Source organism: Coregonus lavaretus, assembly GCF_964263955.1.
Source record: "Coregonus lavaretus genome assembly, contig: HAP1_SCAFFOLD_47, whole genome shotgun sequence".
In the NCBI taxonomy this organism is placed as follows: domain Eukaryota; kingdom Metazoa; phylum Chordata; class Actinopteri; order Salmoniformes; family Salmonidae; genus Coregonus; species Coregonus lavaretus.
The window spans coordinates 591,795-608,488 of NW_028161510.1; the positions used below are offsets into that span (position 1 = coordinate 591,795).

Below are 16,694 nucleotides of genomic sequence, written 5' to 3' on the forward strand. Positions count from 1 at the left end.
GACTCTTCTTCAGCAACAACCACACGGCTACTCTTTCAACGACCTCGGTAGCTTGCTAGCCAACATAAAACCGAAAGATTGAGGCTTTAGACCATGTTTATGTACATTAGCTAATCTCAGTGTTTTAAACACATTTCTGTTGACGTAACATTATCTACTGGGTAACTTTAACCTAATTTGCAAACTTGTTAAAGATTGATACTGAGCCTAGCACTAGGATAGTCGCTAATGCTAACTAACTAGCTAACTAGCTAACATCCCTGACCATGAGCTCACTAAACTACTCCCCCCCTGCTAAAGAAGAGGAGGTCTGCTGTATGGAGAAAGAAGCTCCGGGGCTGAAAGAAGAAGTCGTGAAAGAAGAAGATGAGAATATTACAGTTAAAGGAGAGGAAGAAGCTTTCAAAACGATAAAGGAGGAAGAGGAATATATTACATTGAAAGAAGAGAAGGAGGATGTTACAGTGAAAGAAGAGAAAGATCCGTTTGGAGAGGAAGAGGAAGAGGGGATAGAGGCTGTCACAGTGGAAGAGGAGGAGGTAGAAGCTTTCAGAATGAAAAAGGAGGAAGAGGATATCACATTGAAAGAAGAAGAGGATGCTATCTCAATGAAGGTGAAGGAGGAAGACGTTTTAGGGGTGAAAGAAGAGGAGACAGAATATCAGATTAACACCAGTGAGTATTGTCTTAAAAACAGGGGCACAAGCTATGCAGTTGTTTTTCTAATGTGTGGTTTTTAAAGGGGCATTCTGCTGACGTTATATACTTGAATATGTTGTTCAGTACTGTAGGAATTGTCTGCCATTGGTACAGATCCTTTTTGGACTTTTAAATTAGATTTTTTGAATTCTCCATGTGTTCTACATTAAAGTGCACTTCATCTAATATAACAGGCTTTTGAAATTCAATATCGGTGCTTAATTTCTGCTTAAAATATCAAAGGGACGCAAAAGGCACCCAATTCACATTTGCTTCACAAACAATATTTTATAAAATCATGATGAACGTGGCCATTTTAGGCCCTGCTTAGATATATTAATGCCTCTTGCAAGACCCTATGATTGTAATAGACGGTCATAAGTTTACCATCTGTTTGATGTTCTCTTTCACACAGGAGAGAGACATGACTATCATGGATCCTCTGGAGAGCCTCAACAACATCCTGATGCTGATGAGGCAGAGAAGAGTCTCTCCAGATCAGAACACCAGATGGTACAGCTTGGTCTGGTCTAGCATACAGCTTGCTCTATCGGGGTCTGGGCTGGGTTTCTGTAAAGCACTTTATGACAACAGTGACATCAGCATCCATAATGATATGTGTCTGTGTCCCCTTTATATGGTTACCAGGACAACACTAGCCCTTCCGCCCTCCCAGAGTCCCTGTGTCGTACCTCTCCCAGTAGCACCTTACTGCTGGGTCTGAAGAGGTTGTCTGTGCGGCTGGTGGACTGCAGGAAAACAACGGGGCTGAGTGGAACTGTGAGAGGAGAAGAAGAGAAGAAAGGAGCAGATTTGACTCATCAAAGTAAGCGCTGTAGTTTAGTTTTAACAAATAAAATAGATCTGCCCACTGGTATCTGTTACCAGGACAACCAGCAGAGTTCTGTTAGTTGACATGAAGATAGACTGGTGGATATGGATGTTATGAATATCATAACACTGAAAAAAGATTCTGCCAATGAAAAGAGAGAAACCAATAGACTATATAAAACCTTGATGAAAGTTAGATTTAGTATGATCTGATGTATGGTGCATGTTTTACAAAAACTTTTCCTAAAAACATTATGGATGTTACATTGCCTGTCCCAGTCAACCCCCTATCTTTGCAATACTCTAGAACAAATCAAAATGTATTTGTCACGTGCGCCGAATACAACAGCTGTAGACCTTACAGTGAAATGCTTACTTACAAGCCCTTAACCAACAATTCAGTGTTAAGAAAGAAAAAAGAAATATAGCAAATAATTAAGGAGCAACAATAAAATAACAGTAGCGAGGCAATATACAGGGGGTTCCTGTACAGAGTCAATGTGCGGGGGCACCGGTTAGTCGAGGTAATTGAGGTAATATGTACATGTAGGTAGAGGTAAAGTGACTATGCATGGATAATAAACAGAGTAGCAGCAGCGTAAAAATGGGGGAGCCATTTGATTAACTGTTCAAGAGTCTTATGGCTTGGGGGTAGAAGCTGTTAAGAAGCCTTTTTGACCTAGACTTGGCGCTCCGGTACCGCTTGCCGTGCGGTAGCAGAGAGAACAGTCTGACTAGGGTTGCTGGAGTCCCTGGCAATGTTTTGGGTCTTCCTCTGACACCTCCTGGTATAGAAGTCCTGGATGGCAGGAAGCTTGGCCTCTGTCAGACCCTTGCTGTTAGAGGACACGAGTACATCCTGGTTGTCGTAGATTACGCTACCAAGTTCCTGGAGGCCGTACCCCTTCGCAACGTGTCGTCAAAGGGAATCGCCAAGGAATTGTTCATGCTGTTTTCCCGGGTGGGCCTTCCGAAGACGATACTGATCGACCATAATACCATTTGGAGGTATCCTCGACTTAGCCAAGGAGACCTGGGAGGCGCAATACTTCCCGTTCCGGTCGACGACAGAACATGTTACCCTGATGCGGGACCGACTGTCGGCAATCTGGCCCATAGTAAAGGAGCATATGGAGAAGACGCAACAGACTCAAGTCCGAGCCTACGATGACACCCAGGGAGTTCGCCATCGGAGAGAAAGGGATGGTACTCGTGCCCACAGCCGAACACCGCTTGCTGGCGCAGTGGAGGGGGCCCTACGAGGGAACGGAGAGGGTCTCACCGGTCAATTACCGCATCAAGCAACCCGACAGGAGGAAGAAGGACCAACTCTATCATGTCAACCTGCTGAAGAAGTACCATGAAAGAGAGGAGAGTGTGGCTTTGATGGCAGTGGAGGACGAGAGGAAAAAAGGAGGCCCCTGTACAGGTACGCCGTGGCCGAAATCTCCTGCCGGAGCAGTCGAGACAGCTAGACAAGCTGATTATGCAAGTCGGCAGGGTATTCTCCTCCTCCCCTGGACAAATAGAGGTCCTGTTTCAGCATATCCACACTGAGCCAGGCAAAAAGGTGCATATCCGGCCATACCGGATACCCGAGGTCCGCCGAGCCATCGCTAAGAACGAGGTAAGTGAGATGCTGAGGGTGATCGAGCCGTCTACGAGCGAGTGGTCTAGTCCCATAGTCCTGGTCCCCAAACCCGACGGTAGTGTGAGGCTCTGCACCGACTTTAGGGGCTTAAACGTCATCTCTAGGTTCGTCGCGTATCCGCGTGGATGAACTCTTGGAGCGCTTGGGAAAGGACAAGTTCATCACCACCCTGGATCTGACGAAGGGATATTGGCAAGTGCCGGTGGTTCCAGACGAAGAGGGATGTCCGCGCCTTCTTGGGAATAACGGGATATTATCGTAGTTTCATCCCTGGATATGCCACCATTGCCAACCCCCTCACAAATCTCATCAAGAAAAACCTGCCAAACCGTGTAGCGTGGAAGGAGGAGACGGAAAACGCCTTCCAGTTGCTAAAAGAGAGCCTGTGCTCTGATCCCGTCCTGCAGGCTCCCATCTTCTCCCGAGAGTTCATTGTATAGGTAGACACCTTGGATACGGGGCTCAGGGCCGTCCTGGCTTTGGGTGAAGGCGAAGCAGAGAGGCCTATTCTCTTCAGTAGGAATAGGCCTCTCTGTAGGAAGCTCAGTAGGAAGCAGGAAGCTCAGTGACCGGGATCAGAGATATGCTACCGTAGAGAAAGAGGCCCTAGCCATTAAGTGGGCCCTCGATTATCTCCGGTACTACCTACTCGGGCGTAGGTTCGCCCTCGTTACCACGCTCCCCTCTTGGATGGCCAGGAAGAGAAACAATAACAACTGAATAGCCAGATAGTTTCTTGCATTACCACCATTCTCTTTCCGTGTCATCCACAGGGCCGGATCGAGGAACGGGAATGCGGACGTGCTGTCCCGACGCGACCAAGACAGTGCGTCTGGCGCCCGGCCCTCCAGTCCGGTCCTGAGGTGGGAGGTATGTGCCCACTGCTAGTAGTAGCCTATTCGTGGGTCTGTTAACATGACTGTGCAGGGGCACAGCCATTGGTGGGCCTGGGAGGGCATAAACCCACCCACTTGTGAGCCAGGCCCATCCACTGGAAAGCCCATCCAATCAGAATTAGTTTTTCTCCACAAAAGGGCTTTATTACAGAGAGAAATACTCCCCAGTTTCATCAGCAGTCCGGATGGCTGGTCTCAGACGATGTGGAGATCCTGGGCTGGTGTTGTTATACGTGGTCTGCGGTTGTGAGACCGGTTGGATGTACTGCCAAATTTTCTAAAATGATGTTGGAGGCGGCTTATGGTAGAGAACTTAACATTAAATTCTCTGGTAACGGCTCCAGTGGATATTCCTGCAGTCAGCATGCCAATTGCACGCTCCCTCAAAACTTGAGACTTCCATGTTGCGTTTTTTTATATTTTTAGAAAAAAAAAATTCACATTCTTTTTTACTTTACCCAAAATATGATAGTCAAAATGTAAAAAATTTGTGAATGTCTAAATCAGAAAAATTGACATTTAAACAGCAGTGTCGGACTCTTTTGACAACGGTGAGATGTTACTGATGTACTTTGTGTCTGTCTCCAATGTAAAGAAAAAAGTTTGGGACTTCCACACAAAATTACTTCTTTACTTATTTTAGGTTTAAGGAAATGTGTAGGTCTCATTCTGTATCATACAGCTATTAAGGTTATACATTTACAACCACCTGCACGATAGGAATCCAGAGATGTCTGTCTTGAGTGTCCTAGAACTGTCTAGTTTTTTGTGTTCTGACTTATAAAACAGAATGTTTTAAAACTGTCCTCAGGTCATTGAGGGATCTGATAACATTTCATAGCAAGGTGGTTTTATCAAGTGGAGGTTTCATTCAGGTCTCTCTTTAAATCAACACTTTCTTTGGCAGGAGAAAAACCAAAGTCGGAGGAACCAGAGACGTCCAAACCAGCAAGACGACACCTCTGCTCCCAGATTGGAAAGAGTTTTACCAAGTTAGGAAGACTGAAAAGACCTGAGAGGGGACACACAGGAGAGAAGCCACACCATTGTGCCCAGTGTGGAAAGAGTTTTAAAGCATTAGGAAAGCTGAACGCTCACAAGATAATACATACAGGAGAGAAGCCATACCATTGCTCCCAGTGTGGAAAGAGTTTTAACAGGTTAGGAAACATGAAATCTCATGTGCGAGTACACACAGGGGAGAAGCCTTACCGCTGCTCACTGTGTGGAACTAGGTTTGCCAAGTTAGGAGCCCTGAAATCTCATCAGCAAATACACACAGGGGAGAAGCGTTACCACTGCTCCCATTGTGGAAAGAGTCTTAACAGGTTAGACACCCTGAAAAGACATGAGAAGGCACACACAGGAGCGAAGCCACACCATTGCGCCCAGTGTGGAAAGCGTTTTAACCACTTAGGAAACATGAAAGCTCATGAGCGAATACACACAGGGGAGAAGCCTTTCCATTGCTCCCACTGTGGAAATAATTTTAAACGGTTAGACACCCTGAAAAGTCATGAGAGAATCCACACAGGGGAGAAGCCTTACCACTGCTCCCAGTGTGGAAAGAGTTTTAGCCATTTAGGAAACCTGAAAGCTCATGCGCGAATCCACACGGGGGAGAAGCCTTACCACTGCTCCCAGTGTGGAAAGCATTTTAGCCAGTTAAGAAAGCTGAAACAACACATGAGACTGCACACAGGGGAGAAGCCTTAGAAACTCTCAGTCTGAGGGAAGACATATTACTCATCACAGTCACTTAAAAGTAATGCGAGAATCCACATAGGAGAGAATAATTACTTCTAGTGTGTAAATTGATATTTCACATCACAAAGTTCATGAGAACATACACAGTGCTCCCATTGTCTTATATTGTTGACATGAGAATGTATTTACTTGTTTATTCCATATGACATTTAATTATACTAAGTATACTTAAAAATATATTTGTATGATTTTATTAGAAAACATGAATTGAGTATGGAGTGTCAGTTTGAATATAGAGTAGATCAGATTCCATGTGTTTAAATTGTCATTTTTTAAACTCTATGTGTGTGTTTATCTGGGTGTGTCATTCCTCCAGCATTACAGATAATCAAGTGATATTTGGATGTGATGCATTTGCTCCATGGCATTGTTGGCCCACTGATGATTTAATGAAATAAATGTTCCCTGACTCTGTAATGGAACATTTTCATTGTATGTGTCCACATATCTGAGTTACATATGGAGTATATCTTGCTACATTTGCACACACTGTATATATATTTTCTGTTGTATTTTTGACTGTATGTTTTGTTTACCCCATATGTAACTCTGTGTTGTTGTTTTTATCGCACTGCTTTACTTTATCTTGGCCAGGTCGCAGTTCTCAACTGGCTTACCTGGTTAAATAAAATTTTTTGACTAACCTTGTGAAACTGTCCTATTATAATCTCCTGTTCTTGGGAGTATCATCCTGTGTTGCAAACCAGCATGCCCCCAAGTCCTTGTATAAATAAAGTCAGGCCCAGGAACAGGAAACTATAAAGATATGTGCTCATCACCCAATGCTTTGGAATTCATACTGTCTACACTGCACTGTGTAACTCTGTTATTCTCTCTGAGCTCAGAAATAAAGAATCTTGGTTTGACTTAGACTCCAGCAGATCCTTATTTTATAATATCCACCACAACTCACCCACGGATTGCTGTTTCATAATTGTCTCAATGAAGAGTTCCTCGTTGGACTTTGCCACTGGTTGAATAAATATTGTTTCCATGTCATTTCAACAAAACAAATCCATGTGATGATGTTAGATCAATGTGGAAAACGGATTGGATTTGTAAAAAGCCATCAACATAAGGTCTTTTTATTTATTTTTCACTGACTTAAATCCAATGACAGTTGACATTTTGTGTTGATTTCCTGTTGAATTCACTTTAGTTGACTCAATTAAATGTAAATAGAAACTAGATGTTGAACTGACGTCTTTGCCCAGTGGGCTGGTTTGAATAAGCGGCAGGTGTTGGATCAATATCCACGCAATTTGCCACAGATTTTCATGTGAATATTCTAAAATCTGCATAAAACAACAAACACATTTTCCCAACAGAAATGTTTCCATCAAACAGACTTATTGCGGATAAAAGGCTTTGCGTGACGTAATGCACAAAAAAATTACTTTTGCTGTTAAATTGTCATGTACCGAATGAAAAATACAAGTTAAATGGGTTAAATAAGTCCAATAAGGACCACACAACATATCATCACGTGACTCCAAGTTAACTTCGATTTGATGGTTATTATATCAATATTTGTGAATAAAGGAGTTTCCACCGCCATTTCTCGCTTATACATTTTTACTGACACAAAAAGACCCCACCATGTAAAACGACGAAACACATTGTCTGTCGGCATTTATACAATTGTACCCGCATATCCTGTTTCCATCAGCCCCGTCATTACTTTTGAAATGGTTGGATCAACATCCACCTTCATGATATGGATGAAGCCTGATTTGGAATGTCTCAGTAGTTCTATCTGGCTCCGTAGTATACCCCTCTGATAATCAAGTGATATTTACATGTGATGCATTTGCTCCATTGTTTACATTTAAGTTGGTGGGCCACTCTGATGATTTATATCTTACAGAGCGGGGCTTTAAAGGAACAGTATGGTGACATCGTAGTGTGGCTTGAAATAAATAGGATTATTAATCAAAAACTTCTATAGCAACAATACACTGCGGCTTTGACCTCAAGAAGAGAACTGGCTGATGGGTGGTGGTCCAATATGAATGTTCAATACACACAAAAGGTTGATCGGTAGCCAGTTAACTAGCTGTACAGGCCAATATGAATGTTCAATACTTTCAATAGGTTGATCGGTAGCCAGTTAGCTAGCTGTCCAGTCCAATATGAATGTTCAATACACACAATAGGTTGACTGTGGAGGTGATTTCCCACAGTCAAATTCCTGCAATGAGAGCTAAGACTAATATTTGTGTAAACTATACATCTGTGGTTGTCACTGAGTTGGTTGATATCCCATTTCATGGGGTCACACTCTATAGTTAAGGCTGTCCCTATAGAAAGTCTACACCCTCTTTAACTTTTTTTTCCACATTTCGCTGCCTTACAATTCAATCTAAAAGGGATTAAATTAGATTTGATAGAACAATTATAATTGGATAAGTCCATCCCCCACCCGAGTTAATACTTGGTGGAAGCCATTACAGTTGTGAATAATTTTCATTAAGATTCTACCAACTTTGCGCAAAATACTTCCAGTTGATGTCAAAATTGCTCATTGGATGGACAGCGATATTGAAACCTGAGTTTCTCTTATCTTTTCAGCAGATTTAAGTCAGGACTGAGAACAGACCTCTTAGGAACACTCAACAAGTCTTTGAAAGCCATTCTGGTGTGTCTTTTGCATAAACATTTGTGTAATTGCAAGAAAAATAAAACCCTATCCCAGGGGTTTTCAGAAGACTGAGGTGGGTTTTCTTCTGCCGGTGACAAGCATACCCATAACATGATGCTTCCACCACAATACTTATTGTGTGGTTAATGTGTGGTCTATCTCAGGTCATCAGACTGTTGAATAGTCACCACTAGCCGGCCTCCGCCCAGTACCCTGCCCTGAACTTTAGTCACTGTTACTAGCTGTCTACCACCCAGTACTCAACCCTGTATTCTAGTCAAGGCTCATCCTATATAAAAACTGCTGTAGACACCTTTTTATATTCATATACGGTCCATAATGTCTATGCACACCATCATATACATTGTAAACAAACTGTATATATTTATATACCAGACTCTGACATTGCTCGTTCTACTATTTCTATATTTCTTCATCCTTAAAATAAATTGTGGGGATTTGCGTGTATTGTTTTGTATTGTTAGATATTCCTGCACTGTTTCAGTACACCTGAACATCTGAAATATGCGTATGGCTGTGGGAATGAAGATCAGACAGTGAAGAGACTCCAGGGATGGTGATGAAGGCTGTGGGAATGAAGATCAGACAGTGAAGAGACTCCAGGGATGGTGATGAAGGCTGTGGGAATGAAGATCAGACAGTGAAGAGACTCCAGTGATGGTGATGAAGGCTGTGGGAATGAAGATCAGACAGTGAAGAGACTCCAGGGACGGTGATGAAGGCTGTGGGAATGAAAATCAGACAGTGAAGAGACTCCAGGGATGGTGATGAAGGCTGTGGGAATGAAGATCAGACAGTGAAGAGACTCCAGTGATGGTGATGAAGGCTGTGGGAATGAAGATCAGACAGTGAAGAGACTCCAGTGATGGTGATGAAGGCTGTGGGAATGAAGATCAGACAGTGAAGAGACTCCAGGGACGGTGATGAAGGCTGTGGGAATGAAAATCAGACAATGAAGAGACTCCAGGGACGGTGATGAAGGCTGTGGGAATGAAGATCAGACAGTGAAGAGACTCCAGGGACGGTGATGAAGGCTGTGGGAATGAAGATCAGACAGTGAAGAGACTCCAGGGACGGTGATGAAGGCTGTGGGAATGAAGATATTTTTTCATTTTTAATGGATTTGACCCCAACCCTGACTAAAACTGAATATTATTTCTGCCTGTCTCCAAACCGCAGCACTTTTGACACCACAGCCAGCCTGTTCCTGATATTCTGGTCTACATACACTAATGCTGAATGGCTGTGAGAGCCCACCCTCCTCTGGCCAAGATCTGCACTCTCCAATCCCCAGCCAAATAAAAACCAGCATAACTTCCTGTAGGCAGTGTAGCATAACTTCCTGTAGGCAGTGTAGCATAACTTCCTGTAGGCAGTGTAGCATAACTTCCTGTAGGCAGTGTAGCATAACTTCCTGTAGGCAGTGTAGCATAACTTCCTGTAGGCAGTGCAGCATCATTTCCTGTGAAAGTAATGAAATAAATGACATGGAATTTAAAGGTGTGGTATTTCCTTCTGAGTATGTCCAATGTATATTGTGTGATCAAAAGCTACTATAAAAATGACATTGGCAATTAAGTATGGTAAACTAAGAAAACAATCAACATTCCCAGCATGGAGGGCAACCTCGGAACAAATACTTATTTACAATGACGGCCTGGCAAGAGGCAAAATGCCTCCTGTGGGGCAGTAATAATTAAGATATCTGGTTATTTTAAAATGACTTTTCATGAAGTTATTAGCAAGAATAAACAATGTAATTATTATTTTCCAAAACTGATGACCCAACCCAATCAGCAGATGGCGCTGTGACATACATTATTAAAGTGGCCAGTGATCCCATGACTATGTATATAGGGCAGCAGCCTCTAAGGTGCAGGGTTGAGTAACTGGGTGGTAGCCGGCTAGTGATGGCTATTTAACAGTCTGATGGCCTTGAGATTGAAAAACAGCTTCTGTCTCCCAGCTTTGATGCACTTGTACTGACTTCGCCTTCTGGATGATAGCGGGGTGAACAGGCCGTGGCTCTGGTGGTTGATGTCCTTGATTATCTTTTTGGCCTTCCTGTGACATTGGGTGCTGTAGGTGTCCTGGAGGGCAGGCAGTGTGCCCCCAGTGATGCGCTGGGCAGACCGCACCACCCTCTGGAGAGCCCTGCAGTTGCGGGTGGTGCAGTTGCCGTACCAGGCGGTGATACAGCCCGACAGGATGCTCTCAATTGTGCATCTGTAAAAGTTTGTGAGGGTCTTAGGGGCCAAGCCAAATTTCTTCAGCCTCCTGAGGTTGAAGAGGGGCCGGTGTGCATTCGTCACCACACTGTCTGTGTGGGTGGACCATTTTAGATCGTCAGTGATGTGTACGCCGAGGAACTTGAATCTTTTCACCTTCTCCACTGCGCTCCCGTCGACGTGTATAGGGGCGTGCTCTCTCTGCTGTCTCCTGAAGTCCACAACAAGCTCCTTTGTTTTGTTGACATTGAGGGAGAGGTTATTTTCCCGGCACCACTCCGCCAGGGTCCTCACCTCCTCCCTGTAGGCTGTCTTGTCGTTGTTTGTACTCAAGCCTACTACTGTTGTGTCGTCTGCAAACTTGATGATTGAGTTGGAGGCGTGCTTGGCCACACAGTCATGGGTGAACAGGGAGTACAGGAGAGGGCTGAACACGCACCCTCGTGGGGCCCCAGTGTTAGATCAGCAAAGTGGAGGTGTTGTTTCCTACCTTCACCACCTGGGGGAGGCCCGTCAGGAAGTCCAGGATCCAGTTGCACAGGGCGGGGTTCAGACCCAGGGCCCCAAGCTTAATGATGAGCTTGGAGGGTACTATGGTGTTGAAGGCTGAGCTATAGTCAATGAACAGCATTCTTACATAGGTATTCCTCTTGTCTAGATGGATATAGGGCAGTGTGCAGTGCGATGGCGATTTCATCGTCTGTGGATCTATTGGGGCGGTATTGAAGTGGGTCTAGGGTGTCAGGAAAGGTAGAGGTGATATGATCCTTAACTAGCCTCTCAAAGCACTTTATGATGACAGAAGTGAGTGTTACGGGGTGATAGTCATTGAGTTCAGTTACCTTTGCTTTCTTGGGTACAGGAACAATGGTGGACATCTTGAAGCAAGTGGGGACAGCAGACTGGGATAGGGAGAGATTGAATATGTCCGTAAACACTCCAGCCAGCTGGTCTGCGCATGCTCTGAGGATGCGGCTAGGGATGCCGTCTGGGCTGGCAGCCTTGCGAGGGTTAACACGCTTAAATGTATTACTCACGTCGGCCACGGAGAACGAGAGTCCACAGTCCTTGGGAGTGGACAGCGTTGGTGGCACTGTGTTATCCTCAAAGCGGGCGAAGAAGGTGTTTAGCTTGTCCGGAAGCAAGACGTCGGTGCCCGCAACGTGGCTGGTTTTCCCTTTGTAATCCATGATTGTCTGTAGACCCTGCCACATACGTCTCATGTCTGAGCCGTTGAATTGCGACTCCACTTTGTCTCTGTACTGACACTTTGCCTGTTTGATTGCCTTACGGAGAGAATAACTAAAACGGTTTGTATTCGACCATATTCCCAGTCACCTTGCCATGGTTAAATGCAATGGTTCGCACTTTCAGTTTTGTGGCGAATGCTATCCACGGTTTCTGGTTTGGGTAGGTTTTTAATAGTCACTCGGAGTCACTCACCACCTTCCGGAGACATTTGAAACCCCACCTCTTTAAGGAATACCTGGGATAGGATAAAGTAATCCTTCTAACCCCCCCCCCCCCAAATTGTAAAGTGGTTATCCCACTGGCTATAGGGTGAACGCACCAATTTGTGAGTCGCTCTGGCTAAGAGCGTCTGCTAAATGACGTTAATGTGCCCTTGAGCAAGGCACTTAACCCTAATTGCTCCTGTAAGTCGCTCTGGATAAGAGCGTCTGCTAAATGACTAAAATGTAAATGTAAATATATCCCAGTCCACGGGATCAAAACAATCTTGAAGCATGAGGCCGATTAGTCAGACCAGTGTTTAATAGACCTCAGCACGGGTACTTCCTGTTCGAGTTTCTGCCTATAGGAAGGGAGGAGAAAAATGGAGTCGTGATCTGATTTGCCGAAGGGAGGGCGGGGGGAAGGGCTTGTAGGCATTCCGGAAGGGGGAGTAGCCGTGATCGAGTGTTTTAGCAGCGCGAGAACTACAGTCAATGTGTTGATAGAACTTCGGGTTGCATGTTCCTCAAATTTGCTTTGTTAAAATTCCCAGCTACAATAAATGCAGCCTCAGTTCCTGTACGTTATCACAATCACACCATGAGTAGTTAATTGAGTAGTTAATTATGAAACATACACCACCGCCTTTCTTCTTCCCAGAGAGTTCTTTATTCCTGTCTGCGCAATGTACTGAGAACCTGATAAAGAAATGTGTGAGTAAGATATGACTAAAATGTCACACCCTCAGTTAAACTAATAAGGTATGACTAATTAGAAGACTAGAGCTTGGAGAGTTAATCATATGTGCTTATATAAGATGCATATTTGCCCAGCAACAGAGTATTTGTGTCTTGTGAAACCAGTAAAGGAAGTCTGTGTATGTGTGACCTGATAATCAAGAAAACAGAAGATAACCACATGAGCTAAACCCAGGTGTGAAACAGCTACAAGAGGAAACAAAAGGCTGTTGTGTTGTGCTTACAATAAGAATATGATAAAGACTGATATGTGTACAGTGGAAAAATACAGCCCGCCTAAAGCGGGGTGGGATTTTTCGTCTGATGTGTGAGTATAAAAAGACTGTGCACCCATTTTGGGGCAGAGCGCTCTCTGAATAAAGATCAGATAATTGTACGCTGGGAGACTGTCTGTTTATGAGAGATTTACAACCTCTGGGAAACAGATTGAGCAATATAAGAGTTCAGTTTGAAACATTGAGATAGAAATTCTCGTGACAGAACCCAGCTGGCTGTATGGACAGGGACAGTATATCCGGAGAAAGCCAAGATTCCGTGAAACAGAGAATGTTACAGTCCCTGATGTCACCCTGAGCTCGTCTACTTTATTGTCCAGAGACGGAACATTAGCGAGTAATATACTCGGAAGCGGTGGATGGTGTGCATGTCTTCTGAGTCAGACTAGAAGTCCACTCAGAATACCTCTTCTCTGCCGGCGGCATCTTGGAGCAGCCTCTGGGATATGTTCAATTGCCCTAGGGCAGGGGTGTCAAACTCATTTTAGCTCAGGGGCCACATGGAGGAAAATCTATTCCCAAGTGGGCCGGACCGGGAAAATCATGGTATATATAACTTAAAAACAACAACTTCAGATTGTTTTCTTTGTTTTAATACGATGAACATACAACATAAAGCTGGAGCCTGAGGACAGTGTGTCCAAAATAGTACAAGCACAACATCACTATTAATCATAAAACACGTCAAGTTTATTTGAAAATTCTAAAGAAAAAGAACACATAAACACACAATGCCTCAGTGATTAACAGAACTGTTTCACAGATCACAGAACTATATCAGGGTGTCATTTCTCAGGCAGAAATGTAGATACAAATAATGAAATCCTGTTCCCCAAACAAGTGCAAGAACCACAGAGTCAAGAATAGGTTAATTATACAAATAAAATAAAATCAATTAAAAACAATAGCACATCAACATAAAAACATATAAACATAAATCTGAAAGCGTTGCTCAAACTCCCGTAACAGTCCAGTTATTTTATCTTTGAACCGCTTCATGTCTGCCACATGTTGGGTCGCGCACACATTTTTCAGACAGGGGAAGTGAGCTGCATCACCACCGGCAAGTTGCGTCTCCCACAATGACAGCTTCAACTTGAAAGAACGTATGCTGTCATAATACTGCGTGACAACTTTGTTGCGCCCTTGCAGCTGTTTGTTCAAGTTATTCAGGTGCTCTGTAAAATCCACCATAAATGCAAGGTCCGGCATCCATTCTGCGGAATGAAATTCTAACACTGGTTTGCCCTTTTCTTTCATGAACTGTTCAATTTCTTCTCGTAAATCAAAGAAACGCCTCAGCACAGCACCTCGGCTTAACCATCTTACCTCAGTGTGGTATGGCAGGCCATAGATGTGGTCTTTCTCTCTGAGAAGGCTGTCAAACTGACGGTGATTCAGGCTTCTGGATCGGATGAAATTAACAGTTTGGATGACCACCTTCATGACGTTATCCATCTTTAATGACTTGCAACACAAAGCCTCCTGGTGCAAAATACAGTGAAAAGTCAAAAAATCACGTCCTCCATTTGCAGATTGCACTTTCTCTCTGAACTTTGTCACAATGCCTGCTTTTTTCCCGATCATTGAGGGCGCACCATCTGTAGCCAGGCTGACAGCGCGGGACCAGTCCACTCCGACCCTGTCCAGCGCGCCGACGAGTGCGGTAAAAATATCAGCTGCTGTCGTATCTGTCATCGGCACCAACTCCACGAACTCCTCGGTGACGGTCAATGTGTCATCAACTCCGCGGATGAAAAAATGGCCAGTTGTGCAACATCTGTAATGTCTGTGCTTTCATCAATTGCAACCTAAAACGCAATAAATGACTTTACTTTTTGCTTCAACTGGCTGTCCAAATCCACTGAAAGATCGGAAATCCTGTCTGCAACTGTGTTTCTTGTCAGGCTGATATTTGCAAAAGCCTGCCGCTTTTCAGGGCACACAATCTCCGCTGCCTTCATCATGCATGTTTTTACAAATTCACCCTCACTAAATGGTTTTGAAGCCACTGCGATTTCATTAACAATGAGGTAGCTGGCTTTCAATGCAGCGTCACTGATGTCTCGGCTGTGAGTAAACACAGACTGCTGTTTCTTCAGACCCGCCAACAGTTCATTCACCTTCTCTCATCTCCGCTGTCCTTGAAAGTTGTCATATTTGTCGGCATGAAGACTCACATAGTGGTGACGAAGGTTATATTATTTCAGCACTGCAACATGCTCTGAACACACCAAACATACAGCTTTCCCATTCAATTCCGTGATTAAATAGGATGACCATTTTTCTTGGAACACTCTGCACTCTGCGTCCACTTTTCTCTTTTTTGACAGAGACATATTGGGGCAATGAGGGTGCCAAAGCACATAATGTTAAAAGTAGAAGCCGTAATAAATATCGCGGGCAAAACAAAGTAGCTCATTGGCTGCACGTGCTTGACCTACTTCCTCTGCCCCGGTATAAACAGTTTGCTTGCTTAACACTATTGCTATTGCGCCATCCAGTGGACGCAATTGGAACAGCAGTTTATTTTATTGAAAAATTGCAGCGCATTTTTATACAAAATAAAATAAAAAATAAAATATATATTTTATTTTCATTTTATTTTATTTTTTAATCATCTCGCGGGCCGGATTAAATCCGTTTGCGGGCCTGATCCGGCCCGTGGGCCGTATGTTTGACACCCCTGCCCTAGGGGGTACGAACAAAGGATCCATTTCGGGAAAGTGGTATTCCTAGTCATAATGCTGGTATCCAAAAGTTATTTCCGGCTGTATGTAATTACACAAAAAAAGTTCAGGGCTAATAATGTAAGAAATAACAAACACAAAAAAAAACACTGCAAAGTTGCTTAGGAGCTAGAAGCAGAATTTAGAATATGTCTCTTGGGAATATTGAAAGTGCATTCGGAAAGTATTCAGACCCCTTGACTTTATCCACATTTTGTTAACTTACAGCCTTATTCTAAAATTGATTAAATTGTTTTCCCCCCTCATCAATCTACACACAATACCCCATAATGACAAAGCGAAAACAGGTTAGCAGAAATGTTTGCAAATTTATTAAAAAAATTATGAACTGAAATACCTTATTTACATAAGTATTCAGACCCTTTGCTATGAGACTCGAAATTTCAGCGGCATTGACATGATTGGTTGACGGTAGGTGGGGGCAGTACATCCTGTATAAACACAAACCCACATCCTCCACAACAGCTCCGGATGCCCTGACTTCTGCAGAGGCCGTTTCACCGTAAATGATGCATGGTAAATGCAGACGTCGGATTGTCCATGCAGCGTCCAGATAGATACACAACGCCCTTCTCTCTCCAGAATGCACTCTCTCCCGCCAATTTGTGCACATTCATTGTTTCATAACTTCATTGTGTGAATTGTTTGCGTTTGATTGCTAGTGTCTATCAATTCCCCAAAGTATGAATGGATGCCTTCTGCAGAGGCCGTATCATCGGATGCCC

The 16,694-nt window shown here is 43.8% G+C and overlaps 1 protein-coding gene across 1 annotated transcript; it reads left to right on the plus strand.

Moving 5' to 3' along the window:
* Nucleotides 1-6,484, plus strand: LOC311120594 (uncharacterized protein). Its single transcript, XM_084195181.1, has 4 exons — nucleotides 1-675; nucleotides 1,115-1,212; nucleotides 1,348-1,525; nucleotides 4,985-6,484. The coding sequence occupies exons 1-4, from the start codon at nucleotides 267-269 to the stop codon at nucleotides 5,791-5,793; spliced, it is 1,494 nt and encodes a 497-aa protein (XP_084051307.1). The 5' UTR covers nucleotides 1-266; the 3' UTR covers nucleotides 5,794-6,484.
* The last annotated feature ends 10,210 nt before the right edge of the window (nucleotides 6,485-16,694 follow it).